A 25,723-nucleotide genomic window follows, 5' to 3' on the forward strand; every position below is an offset into this window, starting at 1 on the left:
AGCATGTTTTTTTATTTTTTTATGTTTATCTAATTTCATGGTGTTTGTTTCTGTAATAATATTATTATATGTTTTTTATTTTATAGGTGTTGTTTAATGATGTAAAGCACTTAGAGCTTCTAAAGATTAGGCGCTTTACAAAGTCCTCATTATTATCATTAGTATCATTATTATTATTGGACCCCACTGTGTGCGAGTTGCACGAGAGAGGTGTATTATGACTCTTTGGTCTTAAATAAGTAATAGAAAAGAGTGAAGACCAACAAGTTTTGTAAAATTCAGCAAATGTTTTATTTCCATAGAACACAAAGTGAAAATTTATAAACAGCTTACGTTATTATAAATTTTATCCCAGATCATCCAAGAAAGGTCTATCACAAGTTTTAATGAATACAGTTCTAACACTATGTTGATGAACCTGTTTTCTTTAGTGCACTGGTGTACCAATGGCCAGAAGTGTGATGAGGTGCCTATAGTCTTTTGATGAATCACACTAACAGAATCCAGACTGTCCTTGTCTGAATATTTTATAATTCCAGATTAATGATTGTGGCCAAGAATATTATAGAGCACAATATAATTCCAGAGATGAAGAATTTGAATAATTGAATCCAAATTAGAAACTGAAATGAGACTGCTCAGATTTCATTGCAAGAATGAGTAATGTCTTCAGAAAACAAGATTATGTACTCCTCTACTTGATGTGGTCTTAATTAACATTTTCTGAAAATACTACGTCAACTTAATGGTATGTTCCTTTCTAAGTTTAAAGTTGCTAAAATTGTACTAAATAATGCACTAAATATCATGTATAAGAGCTCCATCGATGTGGGATCATTGATTCAGGTTAAAAAAATAATCATAATATCTAACATACACTCAGAAATATTAATTACGTTGTTTACCATATGTCACTGGTTATCAACAACATGAACTTGATTGTGGGCAAGGTCAGGTACATAATGCAGTGTGACCCTATTATAACCTGGTGATTGTGGTTCATAGAACCCAATTGTTATAAACCAAACCGTGTTATAACCACCCAAGTCAGTGAGCTGAAGCCAATCATGCTATTACCTAAAATATAGTCAGGGGGTGGGTAATTAAAGCAGGAGCAAAATACATGCTTTTGAATATATGAAGACACCCTAATCTGAAAACACTTGTATATTGACAACTTATGTTTGTGTTGTACAATCCATAATCAGTTATGTACATGTATATAATAAATCCATAAATTTGAGTTTAGATGACATGTTATAATCTTCATGTATGACTCGTATCCCGTTTGAAAACACAAATAACATATATAACATATTGATAGTCCTCGTTTGATCTATATCCAATTGTCACAAAACAATTTGCTACAATTGATGCAAGTACCATCTGCCAATAGTTGTTTGCATGCTCCTGTACATGTACTTAAATTAGTCTAGAGTTTGGTCAGCTGGAGAGAGCTATCATCTTACCGAGGCTAACCGAGGGGATGAGGCTATTTATCAGAAAATGAAAACATGTGAACAAATTAAAGCTTGAACATATTTGCAAGATATTGCATCTTCTGTTAACTTGACGGCGCAAAATATATATATATATATATATATATATATATATATATATATATATATATATATATATATATATATATATATATATATATATATATATATATATATATATATATATATATATATATATATATATATATATGGTTTCAAAATTTAATCTGCATTTTATGCCGCCGTTGGTAGTGACCATAAGCATCAATTCTTTTCCTGCATAAATGAAACTTCACAGCACAATAAAAGTGGTACAGTCATTTTGGAAAATGCAATAATCCTTTAAATTCGATTGGTTTTATGTAGGTTTGTGCTGACTTCCTTTGATGAAATGTTCTTTGTTTTTTATCGAAGAGTGTAGTTGATGCACATGTTATTGAAGTTTCCACTAAAGGATAGCATTCAGAGACCTAACAAATGACTGTTTCTTATTGGGACAGCAACATCAAATAATTGTAGAACATTCAGACATATTTTTTTCTTCATTTGCTTAGTATTTAAATAGGATTATCGGTGTTTCAGAGGTAATCAGTTTTCATTTTCATCAAAACCATTTTTTCTGCGTACATTTGAAAAAACGGAATTAACGGTTGTTTTGTCGATTGTAGCAATTACAGTTCCTTGGTCGTTTGCAGCAGTTACTTACTGTTCCTGCCTTCAAAAGTTGGTTGATTTTAGCTAGTCCTGTTAACATGACTGTTGGATAGATGAACAGTAGATCTCCAGTTTGGGGGGGCTACTGATTTTTTTTTACATTTCTGTTAGCGGACTGATGCTGCCTTCTACGCATGCATCGGACATGTTAGAAAAAGGCCAAAAGACAATGAAGACACAGATGGTCTGTTCTGACAGAGATTACTACAGAAACTGTTAGTGCCCTGAAGGATTTAATGATATGAGTGAAAGTAAGAGGAATTGTGCATATCACCCACATACAAAGGTCAATAAAAATAAATATATTAATTACCTGCCATTATGAGACAATGCCTAATCCGGTTGATCTCCGCTATTACACATGTCAAAAAGATCTCACAACATACAATACTCAGGACAGATGTCAGAATAAGCAAAGTATGATATAACCATGCACTGATAAGATGGTTTGTCAGTATGAACAAAGAATTTGTTTATCTATCAATATATACATTCCAGTGCTTTTTATATCAAGTTTGCGGCTCCTTTCATCGTGCCTCTGAATTACTTCACTCCAAACCCAAGACTTCATATGCTAGTTTAAACAGCCTACAATGTCGTAAAGCAATTGTCAGATTATATGCTTTGTCGACAGTGAGGATGATAAATCGCAATTTGCAACATTAGCGAAGCCCAGCGAGATCACTTGATAAACATTGTACACGTTACTTTTTGTGCTTTTATGAAATAACTTTCTTCGTGTACAAGAAAAGTACACATGAATATGTAATTGATGGAACCATATCACGATTGTCTTATAGTATAATTTATCCATGATCTCCTCGCCAAAATGATGATAAACTTAAATAGAACGTGCTATAATAGAGTCACACTGTACAGTTAAACATAGCATAACATTATTAGGAAACGCAAACGAAACATTCAAATGCACAACACTTCCTCTCATAAAGAAAATGAAAGATTTATTCAATAAAGCTTTCTTTTAACTGTTAGTCCAACATTCATGTGATTACAAATGACATAAAATGAAATCTCATGAATGACACAAAATATACATGAAACAAAATAATCTATACACGGGAAAATGCATCTGCTATGATATTAAATTTTCCCTTGATGTGTCTGATGCCAATATTGTATTCCTGCAACATCAAACACGACGGTAATAATCTCTAATGTTTGTTTGCATCTTGCCAACAACAGTAATAGGGTTTTGTGATCACTTAATGCAATAACTGGAGGAAGAGCTATGCTAATACACCACCAAAGTGTTGCAAAGCCAATGTTAAAGAAAAACATTCTTTATCATTTGTTTCCAATAATTTCCCTGGTGTTTATTTAATTTCTCAGCAAAATAACACATTGGATGATTTACACCATTTTTGTCTTTCTGAATCAATACTGCACTAACCCCAGCATCATTTGCATCAATGGACATTTTAAATGGTTGACTGAGCTGAAAGAACTGATGCTTTACTAAGGAGTTCCTTAAACGTCTCATAAGCCACCTGGCATGTTTCATACCAATGAAACTGTTTTCTTACTCAATACATCTTTTCAAAAGATACATTCGGTGACATATTTGGTATTTCCCATTTTGGCAATGTACTAATTGATTCTTGGCAATGAAAATCAGTCAAGATTGGTTACTCCAAAGTTACGTCAGTCCGATTTTATTCTATTACTTACATCCTCACTATGTGAGACGTGTACAACTACGTTAACTGAATGATTAATATGACTATATCTATCAACATAGAACATTAAGATATCTATATTGTAAAATTGTTTTTGTTTCCACCTCCCATGAGTTTTAATGATATTATTAAATTATTTGTCTTCTTTACAACTGATAAAGGACCATAACGCTTAGCCTGACATGGATTTGGAGCTTTGGGTAGGGGAGCAAAAACTTCTTCACCTTCTGAAAACTCCTTTTTTTGTATTTTTTTGCTGTATCATAATCTCATTTGTAACTGAGTAGAGTGAAGATTAGTTTTTGCTACTTCAAAATAAGTTTTTCGTTGCTAAGATGAAACCTCGAGTCTGTTGATTATGGCTCCCATCAAGTATCTTTGTTAAGTTTTTAATTCGTTTGCACCAGCTAAATGCAGACTTTCAACTACATATAGTAACTATGTCTTTGAGACAGGGGCCTCAGGCATTTGGAGTTTTCATTTTGTGGTGTGTATGTATACAACTTTGGTTAATCAAATTTCCAGCACTTGTTGCTTAATAAACTAATAGCTGATTTGGTTTAGATTTTGAAATCTATTTTATAATCACCTCCTCTAAATACTACTTCTGCTTCTGGGTACAGACTGTGGATGGGACCATATAATTATAATCGGTACTTATTTTGGTTTTACAGCTTTGGCTGCGGGTTCTTACTTTTGTCTTCAGAAACACTGTACCATGTTTGTAGTATACAAGTGTCACACACGCTCTTTCTGTTGTTGCTGCTGTTTTGGGATTTAATTCCATTTCTAAGCACAAGGTTGGATATCCCTTTCTGTCAATACAATTGTTAAAGTTCTGGGTACAGTGCAAATTTATCACTACGAATACTTTACTGTCCTTATAACACCCATTCTCTTAGATTCTGCCACTTGTTGGAATCCATGGGATCAGGAGCTGTGTGAAACATAATGGTTAAAGATTTCCGTTGCAGCTTATTTCTACAATCATTTTTTCACATCAGGACTGGAATATTATGCAGTCCACTTCCCACTTGTCATATCCTACAATCCTCCCACGTTTTAGGTAGGTAATATGGATGTTTATTTATTTTACATTATGATTATGATTATTTCTACAATTTGACAATTTGTACAAAACATCTTGCACCTGATCTATTTTTTGACACTTTTTGGTTAAAATGTTTACATCATGTCTTATTTTTCATTTAAATTTTATCCACTTCATGACATGAATGCAATATTATATAATCACAACTTCCTATCTGTGTCACCTTGGTTTATGTCCATTGATGGACCTATAAAGAGAAGTAGGATGGTTTGGTTAAATTACAAGGCACAATGATATAATATAGTTTCAACTGTCTTGCCAGGGCCAGTTTACAAATTTCATTTAATTACTCTTTCAACTGGGGGTGCGTGGCCTGGGCCTGACGTCCCGCTTGCCAAAGGAAAGTGAAGCGTCTCTCATAGCCTCTCCTTCCCAGGTGTAGTGATCGCCGCAGGACCACTGTCTCACTCTGCGGGGCAGGAGGTTACTTGCATATGGCCTCTCCTACACTACTGTGTCCACAGCAGCACCTTCACGCGGTGCCCCCTGTTTTAACAGAGCCTGCTGTGTGGCACGACCGAGTACCTGGCGGTATAACTGGGTGGGCAGACTGGGCTCATTAGCCTTGGCAGGCAACCAGTCTAAGAGAAGGGAAACACTGACCCCAAACCCGGGCAGATGAAGCTCGTTAGCCTTGTCAGGCAGTTCATCTAGGAGAAGGAAACTCTGATTCAAAACCAATCAAGTCCCATCCATTGGATTATGGCTCCACTGCCTTGTGGATATCTTCGGGAGAAGGAAAGGCTACGGGAGTAAACCCAGACATAAAATCAGGAGTGGAGCCCCTAAGGCGGCTGGGGGTCGACTACGGCCTCCTTCCGGCAGCTCCTGCATCCAAACTGGTGCCAAATGTCATGCTCAGCATTCCTTTGGACCCCACCAGCAAGGACGAGAGGGGGATCCTGACGTCTGGGCAGCCCAGGATCTCCATACTCCACGCCCAGGCTTGCGCCCTGGAGAGGACACTCCAGTCTCGCTACTGAGTGAGGAAACAACACAGAAGCTGACAGTTTATGGGTTATAAGTCCCACCCGATTGGCGTAGGGAAGGGGCGCCACGGGTCAGCTTTGACGGTGGGAGGGATCATCGTGTCCCACTGGCCAACTATCGCCCGCCTCAAGCCGGGCAGCCCCCGGTCAGTAAGGTGTTGACCCGCCATCGTCTGCCTGCTCCAGTGGGTATCTGGAGCTCAGTGTGTTGTTCAGCATGACAAGCAGACGGTAATTCCACACCAGACAAAAGAAACAAGAAACCAATAAAGAAGACTCCAGCTCTTTGATTTGCAAGCTGGAATGTGCGCACCATGTGTACAGGCTTCTCCGACGACCTCAGAGAAGTAGACGACACCAGAAAGACGGCCATCATCGATAGAGAACTCACCAGACTAAATATCAGCATAGCTGCCCTCCAGGAAACCAGGCTCGCCTCTAGTGGCTCCCTCAGAGAGGAAAACTACACCTTCTTCTGGAAGGGTCGAGAACCTGAGGAGCCCCGCCGGCACGGAGTGGGCTTCGCCATCAAAAACAATCTCCTGGCCTCGGTTGAACCTCCCACAGGGGGCACTGAGCGTCTCTTGTCCATCCGCCTCACCGCTGCTTCAGGTCCTGTCAACATCATCAGTGTCTACGCCCCAACCCTCACGTCATCAGAAGACATGAGGGATCAGTTCTATGGTCAGCTGGACGAACAGATCAAAGGATGCCCCAAAAATGAACCACTATTCCTCCTCGGCGACTTTAATGCCAGAGTAGGTGCGGACCATGAGTCATGGCCTACCTGCCTCGGATATCATGGCACTGGAAAGACCAACGAAAACAGCCAGAGACTGCTGGAGCTATGCACCTACCATGGCCTGGGCATCACAAACATCTTCTTCAAGTGTAAGCCACAACACAAAGTGTCATGGAAACACCCCAGATCTCATCACTGGCACCAACTCGACTTGGTCATCACCAGGCGCTCTGCCCTTAACAGCGTCCTCTCCACCAGAACCTACCACAGTGCAGACTGTGACTTCGACCATGCCCTTGTGAGCAGCAGAGTGCGACTACAGCCACACATGCTACACCGCTCAAAACCAAAAGGACGTCCTCGCATAAACACTGCGCAGATGTCAGTCACTGCCAAGGTGGAGGAATATGTGTCTGCCCTGAACAAGGCTCTCCAGGACCTACCTGAGTACGACGCTACAGCCAAGTGGAACGCCATGAAGGGTGCCATCTACAGTACAGCTATGTCAACGTTTGGCAAGAAGGAACGACCCAGCCAGGACTGGTTCAATGAACACCTATCAAGGATGGAACCACAAATCGAGGAGAAACGAAAAGCCTTCATAGCTTACAAAAAATGCCCTAATGAACGGACGCTTGCTGCTCTCAGAAGTGCCCGAAGTAACACCCAACGCATTGCTAGACAGTGTGCGAATGAGTACTGGCAACAACTGTGTGAAGGGATCCAGCGCAGTGCCGAGTCCGGACACATCCAAGGTATGTACAGTGGCATCAAGAAGGCTCTAGGCCCTACAGTGAAAGGGGTCGCTCCCCGGAAATCCCTGACGGGAGAGAAGATCACAGACCGTGGGCAACAGATGGCCAGATGGGTGGAGCACTACTCAGAACTATACTCCCGAGAAACGTCAGTCACTGATGCAGCCCTCAGCAGCATAAAGAATCTGCCCACCATGGAAGAGCACGACAAAGTGCCAACCTTAGAGGAGCTCAGCAAAGCAATCGACTGCATTCCAAACGACAATGCACCAGGTAGTGACAGCATCCCGCCCGAAGCTATCAAATGTGGAAAACCAGCATTGATTAAACCACTGCATGAGCTACTTTGCCACTGCTGGGAGAAAGGAGTAGTCCCCCAAGACATGCGTGATGCCACAATTGTGACCCTTTACAAAAACAAGGGCGACCGCAGTGACTGTAATAATTACAGAGGGATCACGCTCTTGAGTATTGTTGGTAAAGTGTACACCCGCGTCATACTCAACAGGCTGCAGTTGCTGGCAGACCGTGTGTACCCGGAATCACAGTGCGGCTTCAGAGCAGGCAGGTCGACGACAGACATGATCTTCTTCCTACGACAACTCCAAGAGAAGAGCAGAGAGCAAGGTCAACCACTCTACATGATGTTCATCGACCTCACCAAGGCCTTTGACTTGGTCAGCAGGAAGGGCCTTTTTGAACTTCTGAGTAAGATCGGTTGCTCCCCAAAACTCCTCAGCATGATAATCTCTTTCCATGCAGATATGAAGGGAACAGTCCTGTATGATGGATCCTCCTCAACCTCCTTCCCAATTAACAGTGGTGTGAAGCAGGGCTGCGTGCTGGCACCAACACTTTTTGGGATCTTCTTCTCCCTGCTACTGTCCTACGCCTTCGACACGTCCACGGATGGCATATATCTACACACCAGGTCCGACGGGAGGCTGTTCAACCTGGCACGACTGCGCTCAAAGACCAAAGTGAGAGCTGTGCTCATCAGGGAGATGCTTTTTGCAGATGACGCAGCTCTTGTGGCCCACACCGAGGAAGCCCTCCAGAGACTGGGAGACCGTTTTGCTGTTGCCTGCACGCAGTTTGGTCTCACCATCAGCTTGGAAAAAACAAATGTCAGCGTGCAAGATACCACCATTGCCCCTTCAATCAAAATCAACGGTGTCACCCTGGAAGCAGTCAACAACTTTACCTACCTAGGGACAACCATCAGCAACACTCTCTCGATTGATATGGAGCTGGACAGAAGGCTTGGAAAGGCAAATACCATCATGGCTCGATTAACGAAGAGGGTGTGGGAAAACAACGCGCTGACAGAGCACACCAAGGTCCGAGTCTACCAGGCCTGCATTCTCAGCACCCTTCTATATGGAAGTGAGACCTGGAGTACCTACATGAGGCAAGAACGCCGGCTCAACTCCTTCCATATGCGGTGCCTAAAACGCATCCTGAAAATCAGCTGGCAAGACCGTGTTCCACACATCGAGATCCTGCAGCGTACAAGTACCCCCAGCGTGTACTCCCTGTTAATTAAACGCCGCCTTCGATGGCTGGGTCACGTCCGACGCATGGAGGATGGAAGGCTGCCAAAGGACATCTTATATGGACAGCTGGCCACTGGCATGAGAAGAGTCGGATGCCCCTCACTCCGTTTCAAAGATGTGTGCAAGAGGGACATGAAGGCATGCAACATTTCACCCGATGGCTGGGAAGAGCTGGCCGAGGACTGAGGCACCTGGAGACTGATGGTAAACAATGGCATATCAGTCGCTGATGCGAGGAGAGGCCAGTTGGCGGCAGAGAAACGTAAGAGACAGAAGAACACAGCAGCAACCACAGTAACGCATACTTCCCAGTATGTCTGCACCAACTGCAGTAGGGACTGTCACTCACGTATAGGCCTGCACAGCCACAGCAGACGATGCCAACAGAGACAGACAACACCCCAAGGGCGCTATTCGCATGGTATTTCGAGACCGAGTTGCCAATGATGATGATGACTCTTTCAACTACAGTGTGCATTATAAGGGAACATTAATTTTGTTGTCATGATCTGCTTGATAGATTGATTGATTGTATTTTAATGGCGCATCAGCACTGTTAGGCTATTTAGCGCCAAACGAAATGTTATATGTATAATCTTTTAAAAATTATAAAAAGTCTCATATCGACCAGCGATATCAAAACCAAATAGTTGAAATTAAAACGATAAGATGGTAACTGTGAAAAATAAAGCTTCCCGATCAAAGGGGAATGTAATGGTGTATGTTAATGAAGAGTGATGAAAAGGTATTAAAAAAGGGACGGTATATATATTGCATAAAACTGCACTAGGTGATAGCATAAAAGTTAGAGTTTAGAGTAAATGTTCACTGCTTTCAGGAACTCCATATTACAAGTGATGTTTATTGTATCAAAACGTTCCTTCATGTCATGCACGTTGTAATACTGATCTAGGTTGCATGTCGAAACACTATATCATAAAGTGCTTAACAGTGAATGGTTCATTACAAAAAATGCACTCTGGTGGGTCTTCACCTTTTAGTATATGGAAGTGGGTTATAAAAGTATTACCAATTCGGATTTTTGCAATGACTACCTCCTCCCTACGCATGGTTTTGTAAGAAGGAATCCATTCTCCTAGGGTTGGCTTGATGGCGTGAAGTTTATTATTCAATGCATCATTCCACAATGCCTGCCACTTCTGATGTAAAGCCTATTTTATAATACATTTAAAATCAGTATATAGTATTCTAAAATCAGATGGTTCATGAACTGCATTACATTGGATCTGTTGGCTGAATGAAATATAATTACTAGTATGTATTATGTTTATTTAATTTGTATTATGTTTGACTTTTTAAAAATGATTCTATGAAATGAATAATTTGTACTTTAAGTCGACAATCAAGTTCATTGTGCACCTGACATTTAGTAAACAGTATAATGTTAATTATAATCTGAGTCGAGGACATTGCCCCCCCCCCCCAATGAAATATGGAGTTTACCTAATCTTTATCACATTGTTTATTATAAATTTAGTTACAGGCCTCGTTTTATTTATAACTCTGAAAGGAAAATTCCATTATGTTGATTGAGTATTCTATAGAAAAGGAAATTGTGACCTAGGTCAAATAGAGGAGTACATACTCTGGTTTTCTTAAGGAATTACGCTTTGTTGCAATGAAAGTTGAGCAGTATCCCTTGTATAATATTGGTTTCTTGAAAAAATTACGCATTCTTGCTTTAACATTTTGAAACAGAATAATTATTGTTGTGTGCAGCTTTAGATTTAGGTGGAATTATTTATACAATTATTCTATGTGAATTACAAAGTTTTGAATAATATTCTTAGAAAAATTAATTTGGAATTATGTTGAATTCAGACAAGGACATCTCTGATTGTTTTAGTGTTTTATCTTGACTCTTCAGGACATTGGTACATAGTACATTTGAGACTTTAAGCACATCAAAACAGTGGTGGAACTTTTTTAGATCACCACAAACATTTAAATAGAACTTTATTCATTAGGACTTGTCTTAGAATTTTGTGGGCCCTTTAAGATTTAATTCACAATACAATAAAGTTTTTTTTTAATTTTCACTTTGAATTCAGAGGAAATAAATTATTTGTTGAATGTTATATAAAACCTTTTGATTTTTGCTCTTACATAATTTAATTATGACAAGTCTGCAAAATCAAACTGTGTTTACGTATATTTACATGTGTGCAAGAGTATATTATGTATTAAACAGGCTAAATTTTCATGTCTTTTAGTTTTCAATTAGTTCACCCCCTTTATTTGATACAAAAAGATATGTATGTGTGTGACTAGGATTTTTAATGTAGCTTTAACAATGTTTCAGTCTTATCACTATGATGTCTGCAGTGTGTCTACCACTGGGGCAACATGCCGCAGACATGTAGCATGATGTCCCACCCAGTCATATTATCCTGACACCAGGACGACCAGTCCTATCAATAACCTCTTTATGCTGAGCGTCAAGTGAGGCTGCGGTTAGTACCATTTTTTTAATAAGTCTTTGGTATGACTCTGCTGGATATCAAAACCACGACCTCCTGCATCCGAGGTGGACGCTCCTACCACTAGGCCACCTGAGTGGTCTGTGCAGAAACATTTATAATCTGAGTATCTGCGGGAAGATTCATTTATAGACACTACAATCTGTGAAATGATCGGAGAACTAAACTAGCCAAATCAGGTCATGCTAGATTGACATTCATGATTCAAATGGCTAATACACATAGAGTAAATATTTATAAAATAAAAATATCTCAAAGAAAATGTTCGGGATATAGGAAACAGGCAAGTATAAAGTGTATGGTGAATAGATATGAAAATGTATGTCTGATCATGTAGCATGCATAACAGAACTGGTAAGTATCTTTTCAAAATGGAATAACAGTCTCCTTTAATATTGTACATAATATGACACATCACTATGACAGTGGATCATTCTGAAGAAAATCAGCTGATGAGTTTTAATCACATGAAAAAAACAACAGTCCTATCAATTACATTGTCAGTAAACCATTGATTTTAGTATGGTTTATCTATTGTTTGTTATGTTGGTGTTTTGTGATAGTTTTCAATAGAGATTCCATTTTAAAAATCTTTGTTCTGACATGTACTTTATTAGACATTTAATTATGTCTAGAATAATCTGAAAATACACACGATACTTTTCCTGTAAAACTGTATGAAAATATAACTCTAAAAATAATTGGTATTTGCTGAATGGAAATATATGTAAACTAAAAGTCAGTAGTAAACACATTTTTTAATGGCTGGTGACATCCTATACGTATCAGGTTGCATCATCAAAGTCCGGTTCAAAGCATGAAAATGTCTACATAACATGGATTGGACTTTGTTTTCTGTATGAAAGCATTGTAAGTCGTTGTACGTAATCACATTCGAAGCATTTCTTTGGAGATTTTGGTGGGTTTTTTAAAGGATTCATCGTGATATTCTAGTTCCAAATTTAGCTTTGCAGAGATGCAATTGATTGACATCAAAATTGTAATGCTATTGTCATGTATATTTGACTTAATTTATATTTTATTTAATTTAATTGTTTGTAAGTTTTAAAATCTTTTTATTTTTAATTTCATTATATGTCAAAATGATGTAGTTTTGTTTACTAGGAACTCGATATTTTTTTCAGAAAATAGTTTGAACTTGACTAGTCAGTTTTAAACACCTAATGCTGACCTAGTTCCCGACCTTAATTCAGAAATCACTGAGACAAGTAAACAAGCTTTTATTTTTATCTTATTTTTGGAGAAAATGATTGGTTTTTGTCAAGGTCATGCTGGGGCTACATGCTTTTAGATGTAGATACTTCCTGAAGATTCTGGAAAGTTGACCATCATCCGTGGATCTGTTATGCATTTCAAGTTACTGTATAATCTTAGTTTATAGAGATATCTCTAGCTGGACTATTAAACACTGGGATGTAAATTATTTGGATTCAATAGGATTAATTCTTTTTCCTGGAAATATATGATTACTTATACAGAATTCTTAGACAAAGACATTTCATTAAAATTTATTAGGAAATTCAGACACAGGATTATTGTTTTTGAATAACATATAACTGCAGGCTTTACAACGCCACAGATGATACAGTATACGTCGTCGCCTTCCATCTTGGACTCTTCTTTGCGACTCAAATTTGAATTCATTATAACATTTCATTATTATGACTTCTAAAATTTAATTCGTGGATTATTCTTGGATTATTTTTTGATTTGATTCTTAAAACTGTAAGTTCTTATTTATTTTTTCCAGGGAAAAAAATCTTATTTGTTAAATTTTTGTAAGCTTGTTGTTTTAACTCTTCTTTTGGTACTGTTTATTTGAGCCTGAACACGTAACATAAGAGCATACATAACAATGTTATATAAAATGAAGATATTTTACTTTTTCTCATATGATTAAATTAGTGCAAATTTTGCCTCATAATCAAACAAAGTAGTGCCATTAGTTGTTGTGACAACAGCTACACTCTTGTCTCTATCCTTTCGGTCCTTTTCAAACGGTAAAACATGGCTTTCGATAGGTGACTGATCGCAATGAATTTACTACAGAAAAAAAATTGGTGGGGGAAATTTTGTTATCATAGATATAAAATATAAATTGTTGTTATATAGCTGGGAGTATTAATGACCAGTGTGATAATTTAGGAATAAAATAGTCCGTTATTGGCCATGGAAAGATCGTTGCCGCTTCTTGATGAGGACACATGAGTAGCGAAAATTTCGTTCCAAGTGCGCATGACTTGGTATTTTTCCTGAAGACAGCATCATGTTTGGGATTAGATGGAACAGAGAATTGACTGATGTCTTGATGAACAGTTAATTATGTTAACTACAAGTGATGGTCAATTTGTTTCAACACAAGAATTCCTGAAGGGGATAATTTTAATTGTCATCAATGACTTGTATGTCCCTGATTATGTATCGACTCAGAAACATCTGCTGATTGCATGTTTGAGCTGATCTATACATATAGACAAGTCTAGATTGACTGAATGTTCTGTTTAACTGGTGCGAAACCTTCCCACCTGCTCCCAATCTGTGTTTACTTTGACTATAAATACAAAATCCGGGACATCTTTAAAATGTGTGACTGCAATTATTAATATGCGAAAAAATATCAGTATACGATAACAATAAATCTTTAAATTTCACCTTCTCTAAAGGATATGAGAACAGTCCACATAGAGCTTTGGATCATTAGGAAATATATGTAAGAGGCAGAAGTGCATGCAAATATATTTTAATTAAAACATTTGAAATTTATTTTCTCATGACCATATCAGAACTCTCATAAAGTGTCATACATTTGTGTATGGACACATGGATTAAAAACTGGAATGTATTATTGAGATCATTTAGACTGTAAGGAATTGTTTCATTTGTGATAGATACTCGTCCAGCAGTTTTATTAAATTTTTGGGAACATTTGTAAGTCATTCTATTTTGTGGATTGAAACCCGTTTTCTTTTCATATACTATACCTGGCATATATATATATATATATATATATATATATATATATATATATATATATATATATATATATATATATATATATATATATATATATATATATATATATATATATATATATATATATATATATATATATATATATATATTTTTTTTTTTTTTTCATTTGGATTTGGAATTTTATAAATGTAGCTTTAACAATTTTTAAGTCATATCACTATGATGTCTGCAGTCTGACAGTGTATAGTGATAACTAGCACTGGGGCATCACGACTCAGACATGTAGCATGATGTCCCACCCAGTCATAGTATCCTGACACCAGACCGACCAGTCCTAACACTAACCTCTTAATACTGAGCACCAAGTGAGGCAGCTGTTAGTACCATTTTTGTAAGTCTTTGGTCTTTGGAACCCACGACATCCCGCATCAGAGGCGGACACTCTAACCACTAGGCCACCAGATCGGTCAACATTTTCATCAAATCGGCTTTAAATCTCAATAATTCCATTGTTCTATAATTTGAGAAATAGTTCAGGTGGTCCTGGAATTATGTGTCTTGAAAAGTTTTTTTTTTCTGGTGTGGCATCATGAAACTATCTTGTTTGCACACTTCAGAGATGCCTACAGATATGCAAAAGCACAATAGGAAAGGCAGACACCTTCCATGGAGAATTTTCATACTTTCTGTACATTCAAACTTAATGAAGAACATATTCATATTGTTTCGGAAGTGTAATATTGTTTTGAAATTTACAGTTGGTTGGTTTGGGGAATAAAGTACTCAATGAACCAACAGTTTTCTTTTCTCTTTTTCTAATTCTTTATTTTGCATAAGAAAAGGTAAACAACTACACAGTGGTATATAAATTCAATGCATAAGTAGTTTTGAATGTGAATATCTTTATGCTTGAATTTTATTTATTTTCAGTGTGTGCAGAATGCAACAGATAAAGAAAGAATCGTACCAAATAGTTATATTATCATACATATCTTTTGACAGAAAAAATTCAAACAAAAATAAAACAACACATTCAAATTTGGCAAAAAGGGCAATTTGTAAGCACTGGGAAATAACTATAAGAAGATTCTGCTTCTTATTTATCTTGATAATTTACTTTTATTAAAACCGATGATTTTTTCAATTTTTATATCGATTATACAGCATTTAATGAAAAATATAAATCGAAGTAAGTTTGTTTTTAATAGTAAATTTGCATGGAGAAATAAACCGTTTGCTATAATTATTAGCAAGCTAACTACATTAAAATGCCAATTCTTTTTCTGGACTAGAAAGACAAGTAATAAAGCAAACATGAACCGTTAAATTAATAAACATTTAAATCGTCTGCGAAGCAGATTTTCAGAGTGAGCTCTACATATGTACTCTGCATTACATTAATGAGCCAATTTCCAGAGCTGTGCTTTGTAACACTCTATGATACTCCATCAAGACGTTGAAAGCATTTGTACTTGGTTACTTTTGTGGATCTTACCATTTCAAGATAATTCAAGATTTATACCTTATATACATATCTTCACATTTAGAAGTTGTTTGTATCCATGGTTCCTATACAAAGAAGAGTGTTGTCTCAAAAAGAGGAATGTTATTTATCGGAATGAAATGTCATTGATTTATTTTGTAGCCTAGACTATCAGAAGGATTGTCATTCAATTCATCAATATTTAGTTTGACAGATACACTTTATGGACCAACTGAATGATTTTCTTATGTTTAAACAAGTACAAGTCTTCCTAGAATTTGAGAATTCTCCTATTACATACTACATCATCTATACCAATTTTGCCTTGTACAGTGCAACATAACCAGATGGATTATATCACTGTCTCAGCATATTTATAACGAAGACATCACAGTCAACACGGTTCCAATATAGAAACATGGCATAATGAGAGGGATAACAAATTACTACCGTGATGCAATGGTAAAATGTTGTACAAAAATAATTTTGTTTACAGAAAGGTGGAAGTAAATCCAGAATCTGGGACTTGCTGATACATTTGGTATCTTAACTGCTTCTTTCATTTTAAAATTGAGCTAGGTCAGACTAAGATATTTATCTAAGTTTTAATCACGAAATAATCCAGTTATGGTTATATGGTAACAACATTTATATATTTCGTCTACTATGACATTGGGACAAAACATCATGTGATATTGTGACATCGCTCACGAGACTAGCAAATGTATGTTGAATAAATGAGGCAGCATCGATTATATATGTTTTAAACAGGCACAAGTCTTCTTAGAATTTAAGATTTCTCCTATTACATCATCTAAACCCATTTTACCTTGTACAGTGCAATGCAGTCAGATGCATTATATCACTGTCTCAGTATATTTATAACAAAGACATCATAATTAACACAGTTCCCTTAAAGAAACATGGCAGACTGACAGTGACAATAAACTACTACTGTAATGCAATGGTCAGTTGTTGTACAAAAATCATTTTGCTTACAGGAAAGTGGAAGTAAATCCATAATCTGGAACTTACCGATATATTTGGTATCTTACTTGCTTCTATCATTTTAAAATGGAGCTGGGTAGGACTGAGAAATATATTTATGTTTGAATCACGAATTAATCCAATTTGGGTTATATGGTAACTACATTGATGTATTTCATCTACTATAACATTGGGACAAACCTCACATGATATTGCAACATGGCTCACGAAACTAGCACATGTATGTTGAATAAATGAGGCAGCGTCTATTATATATGCATAATGTATACATCAATGAATTCAACAAAGACATGTTGGGAAACTATCCATTACACGAAGAAGGTAATTCAAAATGATTACGGATTGTGCACACATAAATAAGGATCTTACATGATTTGCATAATAAATGTCCTCATTTGATGTCAGTGATGATAACACAGAATGCAATTCTTGGTTGCGTTTAGTGTCAGTGAAAACAATTTTAATGCAAACTGTGACCATTAACTATTTACTGTATTCAATAGTTCACTGCTAACGACACGATCTCATGAAGTTATCTCTAATTGCAAGGAAAGACTCAACATGATTCTTAGAACTGCTGTGCCAAAAAGATTATCAGATCGAAATAATAGAAAGAGACTGTAATGATGTGACTTTCTCTGATATTTATAGGATGCACTTCTGCAGTTTTGCAAAGAAATGTTTTGATGCTCCCATGATGCCTTTGATTGAACCTTATCTCAATTGTACATGCATATTGACACAATTATTATGTTATTGATGGTGTGGCTCATTTAAAATGGTGCAATGATTATGGTCAAATATCTCAATCATTGCTGACATTTGTAATTGTACGAGGAAAGATTTATCTATGTGAGTATGATAGAAATATAAAACATAACCAAAATATGAGAAATCTTATTCTCAACAACCATTATAAACTTTTTCAAAGCAAATGTTTTATAAATTTAAAATACTAAAACTAAAGTGTTCATTTATTTCATACAGCTGTTTAATGCTTGAATGAGGTTCAAATTTTTATTGATGCAACAAACTTGGTCAAATTCTCACTTGCCATCTGAGATGATCGTTACTATTTATCTGTGCCATGTCAGAAGCACCCTTCTATCAGAGAGGCTGCCATGTAATATATTTTATGAATAAATGTTAAAATAATATCAGTTATGTTTATTTGATTTGTATTGTGTGATATCTCATTGATATCAGTTGTTTTAAAACATGTTTACTTAGGTTTAAGTTCTAGACATCATTGATTGTAATCTTGGACGATTCAAGAAAAGAATCTTGTGTGCATCTGTAGGTAATTTTCCATGAAGATGATGGATTATTTTTTTCAGAAAAAGTTATTGCAACATACATAAAATGGGTGTGTATGTAAAGTAGTTTACATCGTAATTATTTATTCATATTTTATCATATGTTTAGTGGAATCAGACATTTAGTTGTGTTTAGTTATAATTTGAGATGATTTGTTTATTTACGTTATTCACTGAAACTACAAGGTGCTCATTGACGTGTTGATAAAAAATTATTTGGAACTGTTACAAATTAATTCCATAACATTTTGGATTAAATCATTGTGATACATGAAAAATATTGGAATATCATCACATTTAAGGACCGCTCCGGTGGCCTAGTGGTTGGAGCGTCTGCCTCGGACATGGGAGGTCGTGGGTTTGAACCCCGGCTGAGTCATACCAAAGACTTACCAAAATGGTACATACAGCTGCCTCTTGAGGCACTCAGCATTAAGAGGTTATTGTTAGGACTGGTCGGCCTGGTGTCAGGATAATGTGACTGGGTTGGACATCATGCTACATGTCTGCAGCATGATGCCCCAGTGCCAGACATCACTATAAACTGCCACACTGCAGACAGCGTAGACATATGACGGAATAATTGTCAAAGCTACGTTACAAATCCTAATCACGCACGCTAAAATTTAAGACATATGGCACATCAGCACCCACAATGATGATCAGAATTTATTCAGAACACCACTGAAATTCACTTGGAACACTCATGTTGTTGGACCTGTCATATAACTTTAAGAACTACATGTGCTTTTTTCTGCAGACAATTTTAAGTTAAATACATCGTCGACACTGAAATGTACACATCTCTACAGGCATCCTAGCTGCTGTGTGCTGCTAGCCTCAAACAACTGGCAATGTTTGATCACATACTTCAACTCAGTCATCTGATTGGTTCAACATGACAACATATCTAAACTGAGTTACTAGCTTATTAACATATACTGGCTGCAATGACATCATGTATGGGCAGAGAATACATAGTAGACAAAGAGGGGACTAACAAGTGACCTGGGCATGATGCACTGTGTATTACTTAAACTATATTTAATCAGTTAAATTACTATTTAAATAGCACACAATGCTTAGGTTCAGTAAACGGTTTATTGTCCATATAAAATAATCTTTGGCATAATGGGGGCAAATCCTGTACAGCACACTGCACCAGCCTAACTCTGAATTTGTTCCATAGGAATACCTCAGGAAGAGAGACTTAGGGGTGTTTGTAAGGTTATGAAGAGTGTCTGACACCTGTATTCTATCATATAATCCTCAGGATCAGAATTGTCAAGTTTCGGTTATCAGTGTATCTATATACCTCATATCAGCCCCTTGCGGCTCCATGTATGCACCGTAGGAAGCAGGTATGAAATTTATGGACATAATAGTTTAATAGTTGAGTACATTTAAGTACTGACACAAATTGGGGTTCAAAAGCAAAGTTGTGAATGCATGAAACACGGCATTAGTCCGAACGAATTAAGGAAGTGTTGTGACTATGGAACAGTGTGACTGTTATAAAGTCTCATATATATAATGTTAGTATTTTTTAAATAAACGCCCTTCTAATTATCACAATATACAGTTAAAATCTGAGAGAATACACATTGGTTAATTATTGTCATAAATGTAAGAAAAGAAAATAAGCCATATTAATGATAATAAATACGATGGAATGATATGTAGATCTTAATATGATGAATGAAAAGGCTTCCACTTTTCAACAGTCTATTAAAAGCTAAGAGAACAGTGGCACACATAGCATATCATTCTCGTTAGCTCATGCATTTGCATTTTAAAGTGAACATTACACATTTGGCCATTCATCACATGGTTTACTATTGCCCATGAAATATAACAATATGTTAAAATATGGACTAAATTCACCTGAAATATATTAATAGTATATCACAATTTTGATTATAAAATAGATGTATTTCATAAAACAATCTTAATTAGAATGCATATATTTATGTCGTGTGTCATAAGCAGACCAAAATAACATTACCAGTCGCATGAAAGATGACACACTAGTTCGGTATATAAAGTTTTAGGTTGCATATTGTTCAGAATGAAACAAAATATAACGTGCAAAACTGTAAGGTTTTACATTTGTTTATGTTGAATGATACTCACATTCTCTTGTTATGTCTAATATGCTACCGCATATCCAAATGATCTGTAAAAACTGGGAATTGCAAACACAATTTTTAGTTCCACAGACTTGAGGAAACGTGTTTATTGTTTATGTTTTCCAAGTCTTTGCTTTTGGAAGTAAATACCAGATAATTATATTTGACATCACAAATCTGAATGACTACATTATAGTGTTACAGATGATGATCTTGCATACAAAACAGTTTCAAAGTGTTCGCGGTTAAGAACCTGCTTTGTTTTGTAGTTAAAAGTTTATTATCATGGTATTGGAAATGAGTATGCTTGTTTTCTTGTGATCAGACTGTGGTTGTCAACTTGTTTTACCTGATTTGTTTATAGGGAAGAAGTTTGTATGAAAAAGAACTCAATTCACCGATAAAGTACATGTTTTACCTGATTTGTTTATAGGGAAGAAGTTTGTTAGAAAAAGAACTCAATTCACCGACAAAGTACATAATTGTCTCTTCAACAAATCTAATAAAATCCAACCAACGAGCACAATTATTTTATATCTTTATTATTTATTTACTGCATTTGACGTTATGTATTAAAATAGGATAAATAATTCAATAAAAGTGTCAGATTCCTCCAAGGTTAGATATGGTTGTGTTATAAGATGCTTGTATAATTAGATTGTATCATTTTTATTTAAAATCATCCTTAGTAAGTTGATAACACTTTTTTCGGGGCAAGTAAAAACCAATTAAAACTGGTGCCAATCTAGAATCTCAGAGGGAAAAAAGTTTGATCATTCACTGCAGTGAAATACGATAAATTATTTGTATTGCCCATCACAAAACATTGCTAACATTATGACCAAGCAATGTTATAAATATTTTAACATCCTTACGTGGTCTAGTAGTGGTAAACATGGCAGCTTTGCATGCAGAGCAGTCTGGTTTAGATCCAACAATGTGCAAATACATTGTTTTCTGATTTTTTTAAAACGATGTTGTAACTTGAATTGGGATGGAAAATTATGTTACTACTTATATTCTCAATGTGATCTTAACAAACCACAACAAAGTATACACAATAAACCGTTAACATGGTATGGAATACAGTAAGAAATCATCAAATTTATTCTGCTTTACAAATGGCATCGCCAGTTGTTGAAATGAGTTTTCCACCCACTTAATGAAATATATCCGTTCACTCAGAGCAATGAAAACACATAGCTCTGTATTGTCTTTGAAAACACAGGGTGAAATAGGGAGATGTTTTTTATTGTAGGAACCTAGAGCGTCATATATCTTCAACCAGATTAACATTTTTTATAAATGCGGCATAAACATGTGAGATAATAATCCAGTTTTCTTTGCTGCTCTAAATATTTCATACATATAATGTATAATATAAATCTTCCAGACATGACTGATTTAACTTAATACTCTTTCCTTGATTTGAAACAATTATAAACTGATGGATATTTCACATCTAAATAAAATACTTAATTAACTACCTTGCTTTTGTTTTATTTCAGGAAATACACAGATGTTTTATAATGGCTGACAAGCTCAAGATGAGATCCATTCTCTTTCTGGTTCAAGAAGAATGTTTCGCAGCAAGTTTTGGATATTATTTCAAGGGGATATTCGATTCTTTTTCTTTTCAAAAGCTCTTCTACAGTATTTCAACGAGCTACATCCATGTTGACCAAGGCACCTTAGAATGGAAAAAGCTGAGAAAGGTGAACAGTGCTAAAACTATTTAAATTCTAAGAGATTCAATTTGTTATCTGTTAACATAACTGATATTAAGCTGAATACATTCTTGCATCTCTTGAACTGCACTAAGGATTTGTCTTTTGCAGTCGAATGCATACACTGTGGCACTCTTTCAAGATGCCTAAATTATTTCTTCATCTTTCTAATGACACTAACAAAAGGCAGAAATCTCAATAGTTTTTAAACATAAATGACTGTATTTGTATTTGTATTGCCATACATAAATAAGCTGTATAGATTTTTTTCTTTCTCAAACCTTTACATCATGGAAAATGTACCAAAGTCATTGGGCATTATTTTGACATTTTTATAGTATACCTTCCTATTCGTATCTGGAAGTATCAAATGCAATTATAATTTTGTGGCTCATTTTTATGTCAGATTGTTGAAGAAGAATTAATCTCCAGAAGAGGTATGTTTCTATTTTTTATATTCAAATTAATTGAATATGATACATAAAATCTAATGTTCGAACCTTTATATCTGGATTTTATATTATGGTGTTAATAATCTAGTAGTGAGAAGCCAGCAGCAGAGGGGGCGAATCGGACATTTTGTCCAATCGTTATTTGGCTTAATTATTACTTTCTGCAACTCAACGATCTAGTGTCGTCAGCGCCTGGTAAAAAAAAAACGACGACGTCGTTGGGGGATCGTCGCGTCGTCATTTGGTTTAATTAACACCTTCTGCGCGCCGATTCCCAGCGTCGTCAGCGTCCGGTAAGCACGTCGACGACCGCGTCGATGTCATTGCCCCCTCTGCTGCTAAGAAGTTATTTACAATGATCTTACAAACAGAGTGATCACTAACTCCTCCTCCTGTAGATCAATTAGGTTATTTGACTGATCGGTGAGTTTAAAATTAATTCTCGTTAAAAACCGATCATGGCATCGCATATAGACCGGATTAATCGGATTCTCAACGATTAAAAATCCCGGAGGGGCTGTTGGTGAAAATGAATAAAGGATATATCCCTGTTGAGCTTGATTTGATTGATTGGTATCTACCTGGTAACTCCCTTCGATAACATCACACACTAGATTGATTGCTATCACCGATGCGATATTTACGTTGTATGGAGCAATATGCATACCATCATCCCCGTTATCGTGTCTGAGGATATATGTTGATGGACTGAGAAAATCATTAAGAGACTTTCTTAGTTCTGGCGCGTTGTATCCTGGAAACTTGAAATCGGGTAAATCGGCTTCTGTGATATTATACCCGGTTAGGAATTTTTGTTTATTATCATCGCTGCTATCGGATATTACTTTAACGATTCGTTCATTGATATATTCCATGTCTGATATAAGTTGATTTAACACCTCAACGTGTTTTTGTGCTTTTGTTTTCCGTAGCTGTTCTAGTTGTGATTGGTAATTACGATTAATCTCGGCAAACGCACCAGTGATATCATCTAAACGAACTGTGACCTTGGCTGACAATTCAGGAGTTTTCTTATACGGAAAAAACCATTGCATGGTATTCCTGTCTTGAAATATAAACTCGCTGGGTAATAACGTGTTTCTTATAATAGACAAATCATTCAGATAACTGGGATTAATCTCATGATACGATTGCATATTTGTGTGCAAATCCGCGGGTGGATTCTTAGGCCATCCTAGTATGGTTCTTATTGAACTGTTATAAATATCAACCATATACCCCGGTGTGCTTATTTCAATCGTCGATGATAACGTCGGTTCATGAACCGTAATAGCGATTTTTGATTCCTTTCCTGTGATCGATTTTATTCTGCGTTGAAATTCCTTATTGATTTGCTCTATTTGGTATGACCCAGTTGGTATTGTAACCTCCTCCCAGTCTGGGGTCCCATCGGGTTTATTTTTCCGTGCAATAACCAGCGAGTTATTAGGTTGTTGTCCGTTAAATGCGTCCGCTCGAATATTAGGCCAACTGTGATATACTCGCAATTTTGCCAGCGCTATTTCCTTCACTGGAACCGGCGACGGGAAGTTCACACTGAATTCGGGTTTCGTTGACGTTATTGATATCATATTTGTTTGTACCGGAGTGGTGTTCTCCGCGATCCGCTGAAGTAATTGAAACCCTTCGGGGTTCAGCGACATTATTATTATTTGTTGTCTTTAGTGTCTAATTTCAACAACCAGGTGGTTTCGGCTTCCAGTTGAAAATCCTCGATTTTTGACATCGCGGAGCTATATAACTGGACCATCGTGGAGAATTCAACATCGGATACGAACAAATTATCAATCGATAACGAGATCAACCCGGATAATTTCGAGTATGCGTCGGATACTATTTGATGTTTTACTGTATACTCGTTGAGTTTTTTCTGAAAACACGATGATATCTTCCTAGTGATTGCGTTGGCGACTCCAGCAACTGTTGTCATCGCGGAGACAGCGATTGGAACAGCGATCGGGGCTATCGTGGTCACCGTGGATAAAATAACACCGGTACCGGCCACTATACCCGACACCGAGTACACGACCGCGTCGATGGCGGTTATTTTTCGGCGGTATTTTTTTATTTTTGCACGGTATTGTTCGGAAAGCGTTTTCAAGTTCGCGGAGAATTCTTTTGCGGTATCGAATCGATATTGATGTGACGTCGGTGATACCTCTGATTCAATTTCCTTGGTGGTCATTTTTATTTTAAAAGAACTAGTGTTTTTAATTACTTAGATTCGCTACAAATTCCACATACCATGTAATGTTTGCCCCGGCTAGATTTCTATCAACGGCTTTAATTATAAACCGTTCGATTGTATCCTTGTCGATGATTGTTGATATTGTATTGTTAAACCCGGATGAACTCGGCGATGATATACTGAACTGCATCGCCGAGATCAATGTCAATCGATAAATACCCTTAACAATTGCGGTGACATCTATTGCATTACGCGTAGGAGTCCAATCGAATGATCCGTATTGAACCGTGTATACGCCACTGCCGATGATCCCATGAGGTGTTTTCATTTTTTCGAGTTGCTCTGTCATTCTAGGTAGTCTGTCCTTAATCGCTTCAACATCAGTTTTGATTGTTTTTATTTCCCCTCCATACGCGTCTACATTTTTTTTGTTCGCTTCAATATTAGTTTCGAGTTGCTCTGTTATTCTCGGTAGTCCGTCTTTAATCGCTTCAACATCAGTTTTGATTATTTCTATTCTCCGCAAATTCGCGTCTATATTATTCTTGTTCGTTGCAACATTAGTTTTGATTGTTTCTATTTCCCGTGTATTCTCGGTCATACTTTTTTTGTTCGCTGCAACATCAAGTTTGATTGTTCCTATTTCATATGTATGCACGTCTATACCTTTTTTGTTCGCTGCAACATCAGTTTTGATTAATCCTATTCCCCGCCAATACGTGTCTACATTTTTTTTGTTCGCTTCAATATCGGTTTTGATTGTTCCTATTTCCTGTGTATGCGCGTCCACACCCTTTTTGTTCGCTTCAACATCAGTTTTGATTGTTCCTATTTCCTGTGT

The 25,723-nt window shown here is 36.6% G+C and overlaps 1 protein-coding gene across 2 annotated transcripts in view; it reads left to right on the forward strand.

The window, feature by feature from the left end:
* LOC149800055 (uncharacterized) overlaps positions 1-25,723 on the forward strand; it is a 323,160-nt gene that overhangs the window by 181,681 nt on the left and 115,756 nt on the right. For both annotated transcript variants that reach the window (XM_089959611.1, XM_089959612.1), the window contains exons 17-18: positions 22,003-22,209; positions 22,628-22,658. In XM_089959611.1, the coding sequence (XP_089815737.1) occupies positions 22,003-22,209; positions 22,628-22,658 (238 nt within the window). The remainder of the gene's footprint in view (positions 1-22,002; positions 22,210-22,627; positions 22,659-25,723) is intronic.

Source organism: Sinohyriopsis cumingii, chromosome 5 (genome assembly GCF_028554795.1).
Source record: "Sinohyriopsis cumingii isolate HCF-2022 chromosome 5, ASM2855479v2, whole genome shotgun sequence".
Classification (NCBI taxonomy): domain Eukaryota; kingdom Metazoa; phylum Mollusca; class Bivalvia; order Unionida; family Unionidae; genus Sinohyriopsis; species Sinohyriopsis cumingii.